Genomic DNA, 7,154 nt, shown 5'->3' with positions numbered 1-7,154 from the left:
ATTAAATCATTCCTTAGTAATGAAGATGCATTTCCTACCCTTCGCTATTTGGGGCAGTTTCAATAAAAAAATGGTAAATTAAAGTAAACTCACTCAATACAAAAACCTACTCCCTCCATCCCCATCAATGACACTACAAAAGGTACACAAAATTCCTTATCAACAAAAGGTGAGACATCTTATGGACTACATGAAAAATGCGGGTAAATAATGTCAATAGAAGAGAAAAACTTTAAAATGAGAATAAAACATTGCGTACTTTAACGTAAACGGAAACATAAGAACATAAACCGGGCTGCCAACTTATAGGAAGGTAATTTTCGTTCGCGTTTGGTTTACCTGCCACACGTTCAGCTCCTCGTACGTTTCGATGCACTCATCGACCTCGTCCGGTTTGTAGCCCTTGGACGTGCAGCGCTCCATAATGTCGGCCACCTTCACCGTTTTGCTCTCGCCAGCCAGCTCACGCACCAAAGCAAATATCTTATCCGAAGTGTTTTGCACGCTACAAAAAGGAAAGAAAATTGTTAAAATACGGTGATATGCTTATTTGTCCCACGATCCCCGTTGAAACTTACTGTGTATCACGATGTTCGGTTTGATTCAGTGAATCCTTTGACATGGCAAGCAGTCGTAGCGCTTCCTTCACGTCGTCCTTTTCGACGGTGTCGGCCAATCGGAGCCGAGCCAATGCCGTTGAAAGACGCAAAATGCCAAGCAAATTACGAGCGGATGTGAACGTCACGTCACGGCTATTGCGTGCCTCACGGCGCAACTCAACGTATGCATTGACGATGTAGTCCGTCAGTTCCGGTGTGATCACGGGAATCTTGCGCTTGCACAGTGCGATGTACCGCCGGATAAGGACCATATCGAGCGTCTTGATGCGGGACGGCGGTTGTTTGCCGTGGCTGTGCACGTACGTGATGTGTTTTGCAAGTCGCAGATCGTTGTCCCGATCCGCCTTGTCCTGAATGAGCCATAGCAGATCGAACCGGGATAGCAGCGCAGCCGGAAGCTGAATGTTCTGTTCGATCGTACGGCGCGGATTGTACCGACCGTAGGCAGGATTGGCCGCGGCAAGGATCGAAACGCGCGCATTCAAGCACGTCATAATGCCGGCCTTCGCAATCGAGATCGTTTGCTGCTCCATGACTTCGTGAATCGATACACGATCCTCATCTGCCATTTTATCGAACTCATCGATACAGCACACACCCTGATCGGCTAGCACCAGGGCGCCACCCTCCAGCACCATCTCGCCGGTCAGGGGATCCTTCATGACGGCGGCGGTCAAACCTACACCCGACGAACCGCGCCCGGTTGTGTACTGGCTACGCACAGCTAGCCGATCGATGTATCCAAGCAGCTGCGATTTTGCCACACCAGGATCACCCATCAGACAGATGTTGATGTTGCCACGGATCTTCATACCATCCGGACTGCGATCGACACCTCCCACCAACAGCAACAGTAGTGCCTTCTTCACATCCAAATGACCGTAAATTTCCGGCGCAAGACTGCTGGCGATGCGCGTGTAGAAGTCATCCTTCGCTAGCTCGTCCAACTCCTCCTGTGTCAGCTCGTTGTTCAGCTCTCCCTCGTCGGATTTGTTCAGGCAAACAATCCGATGCGCATCGACGAACGTTTCGCTCAACAATCCGGACACAACCGCCCGAAAGCCTGTCTTCTGGATGGGCAGGAAAATGCCCGTTATGACCACATGGTCACCCGGTTGTGCGCAGCGTGTCGTTTCACCACGACACATCACCGTCAGCGACCGTGGAATGTGACCCACCGGGACTTGATCGCTATGCTCCTGAATCTTAACCTCCTGGAACTTTACAAACTTTGAGCCACGCGTTTGCAGGTACAACCGACCGCCCGCCTTGTTCACCCGACAATCCTCCGAGGGACAATCGATCGCCGGCTTGAAACTCATCGACGTAACCGGCTGGTACGTTTCGGCGCCACAACGATCACACGTATACGTAGCGACCGTCATCATCGGCTTCACCTCGGTGCAACGCGTCACAATGCCCCGCACCGTCACCAGCTTACCGATATGCTCCGCCTTCACCTCGCGGATCGACACCGCCTTGGCCATACTCGGCGCCTTGAAGTACACATCGTACCGCTTGATCAGCTCCATCGGAATGTTGTTCCGTGGGTCGTGCGCATCATTCGGACTGTGCAGCCGGCCCTGCATCATCAGCCGATGCTCGATGAAGATGTCCAGTGTGTCCTTGTTCATCACCTCACGCTCCTTGTACGACGGCAGCAGCTCAAAGACCGCATCGGAAAACAGCTTCACGTAGCGCCGGGCGTTCAACTGCATCGCTTCCGCTACCTCATCCCGGTAGCTTATCAGATCGTCCAAATCGACGACAAGCTGTATCTGCTCGCGGTGCGCAATCTTTGTCAGCTGGCGTGCGTAAACGAAGTTTTTCTTCCCATCGTCTTCCTCGCGGTAAAACTCCGCCAGGAAGGATTTGATTGTTTCTGCAAAAAAGAACAACGTACAAACGCATAAAATACCAGCACTACACCATATTATGAACTATTTTGCCATTGTACCTTTATCTTTGGCGTAATCACGCTGCATTTTATTCACTTTATTGAAAAATAACACCAAAATCAAGCGGACACGAAGGGATATTGCTGATTGCTGCTTCAGAGCGCGCCAAAACTGATGATGCTTCGATTTTGAACTCCTATCCGAGCTTAGCGGATGTATACGAAGCGACCATCACTATCAAGAATTGAGCACATCTGGTCGAAATGTAGACGTAGCTCAAATGGGTACATTATTTTCGTTAGTGAATGAAACGATTTAACAACAAGTAGGACCCTTATTCAAAAATAAGATTTTTTTGTTTCGTTTCTAAGTAATCAAACCAATTGGAATGATTCCTATAATAAAAATATAATCACAAACTCTTTCAACCAGTTGCGCTCATTAGACCAGTTGCGTGACAATTCGGTGACAGCGCTTTGACAAAAATTGCCCAGTTGACAGCATCGAACGCATCGATGTGTGCGTGAGTCGATGTTTGGATTTTTCTTGAAAAAGACCAGAAAAAGAAGCCCCAAAGAAGAAGACAGATTTTATTTGTCCGTTCTGTACAACGCTGTCGTGTAGACAAAGTGATATCAGCAAGTAAATAAACGCATAATCCGTGTGCTACTACGTTTAACCCAACAAGTTACAAAGCAATTTCGATACCCGGAGGGAACTCCGTTGCGGGACGGAGAGATTATTTAATATCGTTCGCCTGGTTTGTGGTCATCGTACGCAGCAGTAAAAGGTCGTCTGTCGCGTCGTCTTCGTACGAAGTGACGAAAGTGTTCAGGCGCTGCCATAACACTGTGCGGTGCAGTGAAGCGTTACAACGCGAAGAATTGTAATCCCGGAAGCGGTGGTGTGCAATAACTGCACGAAAGGATAATACTTTAATCACGGAAGTACGGTTGTTGGGTTAAAACAGGGTAAGCAACGCAGTAGGTCCTGTGGTGGTCACAAACCACCACGACAGCGATATTTTTCCATACACCAAAAGATAAACATCTAGAGTGCTGTGGAGAGTGGTGTGGAAATAGGAAAAATCGATATCACTCTACGTAGCCGAGTGCGCTGTGACTCACCACAACAAACCGTTTTGCGGTTAAGATGGTTTTTGTGAAAGTCGCTTTAAACGTTCATACTTAGTGTCCATACAACATTTTTGGGAAGTTGTCCCCCTCCAAAACTCTCCAAAAAGCACATCACATGACGCGCAAAACCTAATCTTTTCCTTCAACTTACACTGCTTTACCACTTATCGTAGCTTTCATCTGCTTTCAGCACAAAAAACCCACAATGCCACCGACAAACAATCGGCCGGACGAGTTACCGCCGCCGAAGGCCGATTTTAGTGCACCGCCTCCGTACGAAGCGACCGATACGCAGCAGCAGCTCAACGACTCGGTCCCGGTACCGGAGCTAACCACCAAGCTGCCCACCTACGAGGAGGTGCAGATGGAAAAGATGATCAACCACGAGCTGCCAATACCACCGATGGGACCGCAGATGCCACCGCCCCCACCCAGCATCACCTCCATGGGTGGTCGCGGTCCGGGTGTACCTGGTGGGCCGCAGGTTACGTTCATAGCGATCGATGCCGACGGGGAAAACATTACCGCCGATAACGGGCTGCTCGGTACGGACATCATGTTCGTGACCGCTTTTCTGATTGCGTTCCTGTTCAACTGGATCGGATTCTTGGTGCTGACGTGCTTCTGTCACACGATCGCTGCACGGTACGGCGCACTGTCCGGGTTCGGGTTATCGCTTGCCAAGTGGACGCTGATCATGAAACACTCGACCGACTTTGCGTCACACGAAAATTCCTGGCTGTGGTGGTTAATAATGGCGTTTGGCTTTTTGATCTGCGTCCGGGCGCTGGTGCAGTACATTAGCATTAAGCGAACCTGGCGCTTGCTATCCACATCCGCCCAGGAACGGCTGCTGTTCTTCTACTAATGCGGGTTCCTTTTTTGCGTGTGTCCAACGGTTGCTTGATATTGTTTTTGTTGCCTACTTGTGGTTTAGTTTTTTCCCATAAGCGTAGTTTTTAAGAGAGCCAAGAGAGTTTTTCTTCTGTTTCTGTTTAAGAAGCATCAGTGAACATCGACTGCTGGAGACGATGTGTCAAGTTTTTACTTGTGGGAAGTAATTTTAATCCGTCTCCTAGTGCTCCAATTTGAATATAGAAACACAAACAAACACACAGAATAGGTGCTCGCAGGACGATCTAAGTAATCCCATCGTAGCGATGGTAACCAACCGAGTCGTCGCTGAACTCGAGAGCATAACAACACTTCAGGGATTGTTGAAAATCATGATCAAAACATCGGTGCACGATGGGATTTGGATGGGGACGGTAGGAAAGGAGTATAGGGATGGACGTAAAGGAATCATTATCGTAATTTTGTGATAGCAATCAGCGTGTAAGACCCTCGAAACCGGCTTTTTTTGTTTGCACGTGCTCGATGATGTTTTTCCACTTGTGTTTCCAAACTGTTGTCCTGCAACAAAAGGAATGTAATTGTACATTTTGCTAGTTTTCTTATATGAACACACATCATGTCACTGTTTTGTCTTAAGTGTAATGTTGCTAAATTATCACGAGCTAACTTACCTGAAGGAAGTTTGTTTTTCTTCGCAAATCATGTGTTTATTTCTATGTTTCTTGCAAACAGGCTGTAGAGAGGGTGGAGAATTTAATTAAATTCTTTTTTCCTTTATAAATGCATCACATCAGTGTGTTAGTGTGTGGAAAGTGTGCGTGAAAGTTAGAAGAAAACAAAACGCAATTGTAGAAGATTACAATTTTGATCCTTCATCTTCAGCAACCAAATTTGAAAAGGAAATAGTTCAAACAGCAAACCAAACAAAACATAAAATCAAACGCTTTCTAACGGTGTTTTGGGGGGCAAAAACATAGAGGAAAATCATATTTTTGTACACTGTAAATAGGTTTGTAACCAAACACAACCGAAGAAGGAAGCGCCTCTGTTGGTGTTGTTGGATTCGAAAGATGCAGAATGATTCGAAAACGGAACAAGTTGAAAGCACAGCAAAATACAATAAATTTACTACTAACTACCACCATTACTACTAATACAACTACTACTGTCTCTGCAAGCTAAGCTGCTGGTCCGTGGGTAGGAAATGGAAACAAATGTAGCAGCATCGCTGTGTGCTTTATGAGAGAAGCAGAAGAAAACACACAACACAACAACAAAAAAACAGGAGTAACATAGAAAATGGAATACGTCTATTGTATTGTATAAAACAACATATTAAAAGAAACAAAAAAAACTTTGTCTCTATATTGTAAAAGTAAACAAAAAAAGAAATAAAATATAACGTAACTTACCTAACTGTGTGTACACTAGGGTTAAGATATCAAATTGAGAAACTATCATCTTCACTGAGTTTCCAGCACGTTACCACGGTAACAGTCCATAGGAGGGTAACTTTGTTCATTAATTTAAACCACCGTTTGCCTAACTTACCAAGAAATTTTCCCTCCTTCTGTTTGCATAGGCCAGCTCTCTTCCCTAGTGGGCCTAGTGTCGGCGCCAGTATTAAAAACTTTCCATGAGGATTGATCCAGATTTTCGACTTAGCTGGTTGAGTGCTGGTATTTGTTATTCTTTATCTCTAACTTTCATTATTTCTCGGAAAGATGAATGCTTATAGTTTCGTGACTTCCCATAAATTGATGAATATTTAAGAAATCATAATGTTACGCAATTTTTTATATTTATATTTGAGGAAGAACCTCAAATATGGTCAGCGCGTTTGACGGCGTAAACCTTCTGTGTTACGTATTATAACCTTTATTCTCTAACACATAAAACACGTCTTACTTGGATGCCGTTAAGAATAGAACTGAACGTGAATGTCGCTTACGTTCAAACTGTCACCTTTGGCAGTGCTTGCTAGAACATCTCCCCCTTTAAAACATTACGTAGGGTTCGAAACGCGGTGGCAGCCGTATCGGTCGTCTACTCGATGTCCTTACTGCTACTGGTATGCGGCTGGTAGTTTCTTCCGCTGTAACACGTTCGGGTTGCGCTTGTACGTTATCCAAGGCGTTTCCACTGTCAGCGCCCTCGTCTGTCGTCTGCTGCTGTGGAAGTCCGAATTCGTCGATCAGAACAGACAAAGGCAGTTGATATGTTCCTCCAGCCTTATCGTTTGTTCCAGCCTCTGATGCTTCACTACGACTTTGTAGTTGATTGATATGTACCCGTATCAACCTAGCTCGCGATGTTTCCAGCCATACGTTGTACATCACATTTCCGATTTTTTCAATGATCGTTCCAGGCTCCCAAGACCATTTGTTACCGTGGTGTAATTTAGCGAACACTGTGTCACCTGCTACAAATCGTCGCTTTAATGGCCCGTTCTGCATACTGTTATTAGTGTGCACTAATACTGGTCGAAGTAGATCGAGACTTGTTCGTATCTTCCTTCCAAACATGAGTTCACTTGGAGACTTTCCTTTTGTCGTGTCACTTGGTGTTGAGCGATAAGTGGCCAGGAACACATCTAGAGTTTCTTGTAGAGGTTCCCCCATGTTAATTTTCTTGAACGCTCGTTT

At 45.9% G+C, this 7,154-nt stretch overlaps 2 protein-coding genes across 3 annotated transcripts; one reads left to right on the top strand and one right to left on the bottom strand.

The window, feature by feature from the left end:
• On the bottom strand, positions 1-2,644 carry LOC128303395 (DNA replication licensing factor Mcm7). The gene is made up of 3 exons (XM_053040333.1): positions 2,578-2,644; positions 579-2,502; positions 1-505 (listed from the first exon to the last, which is right to left on the bottom strand). The coding sequence occupies exons 1-3, from the start codon at positions 2,603-2,605 to the stop codon at positions 304-306; spliced, it is 2,154 nt and encodes a 717-aa protein (XP_052896293.1). The 5' UTR covers positions 2,606-2,644; the 3' UTR covers positions 1-303.
• Positions 2,645-3,095: 451 nt separating this feature from the next.
• Positions 3,096-5,911, top strand: LOC128301546 (NEDD4 family-interacting protein 1-like). Of its 2 annotated transcripts, none has more exons than XM_053038093.1 (2): positions 3,096-3,489; positions 3,845-5,911. In XM_053038093.1, the coding sequence occupies exon 2, from the start codon at positions 3,860-3,862 to the stop codon at positions 4,520-4,522; it is 663 nt and encodes a 220-aa protein (XP_052894053.1). In that variant the 5' UTR covers positions 3,096-3,489; positions 3,845-3,859; the 3' UTR covers positions 4,523-5,911. The 2 variants fall into 2 exon arrangements, with proteins under 2 accessions (XP_052894053.1, XP_052894055.1); XM_053038095.1 differs by having other exon boundaries at positions 3,828-5,911.
• The last annotated feature ends 1,243 nt before the right edge of the window (positions 5,912-7,154 follow it).

This window comes from Anopheles moucheti, chromosome 3, assembly GCF_943734755.1.
Source record: "Anopheles moucheti chromosome 3, idAnoMoucSN_F20_07, whole genome shotgun sequence".
Taxonomy (NCBI): Eukaryota; Metazoa; Arthropoda; class Insecta; order Diptera; family Culicidae; genus Anopheles; species Anopheles moucheti.
This window is presented reverse-complemented; position numbering and strand designations above follow the sequence as displayed.

What these genes read in the sequence shown, in the direction of transcription:
- LOC128303395 (XM_053040333.1), bottom strand. Translation starts at nt 2,605, where the DNA reads ATGCAGCGTGATTACGCCAAAGATAAAG. An exon ending in TGATTACGCCAAAGATAAAG is followed by an intron (nt 2,503 to 2,577) that starts GTACAATGGCAA and finishes TCTTTTTTGCAG; the next exon opens with AAACAATCAAATCCTTCCTG. An exon ending in ACCGAACATCGTGATACACA is followed by an intron (nt 506 to 578) that starts GTAAGTTTCAAC and finishes TCCTTTTTGTAG; the next exon opens with CGTGCAAAACACTTCGGATA.
- LOC128301546 (XM_053038093.1), top strand. Translation starts at nt 3,860, where the DNA reads ATGCCACCGACAAACAATCGGCCGGACGAGTTACCGCCGCCGAAGGCC.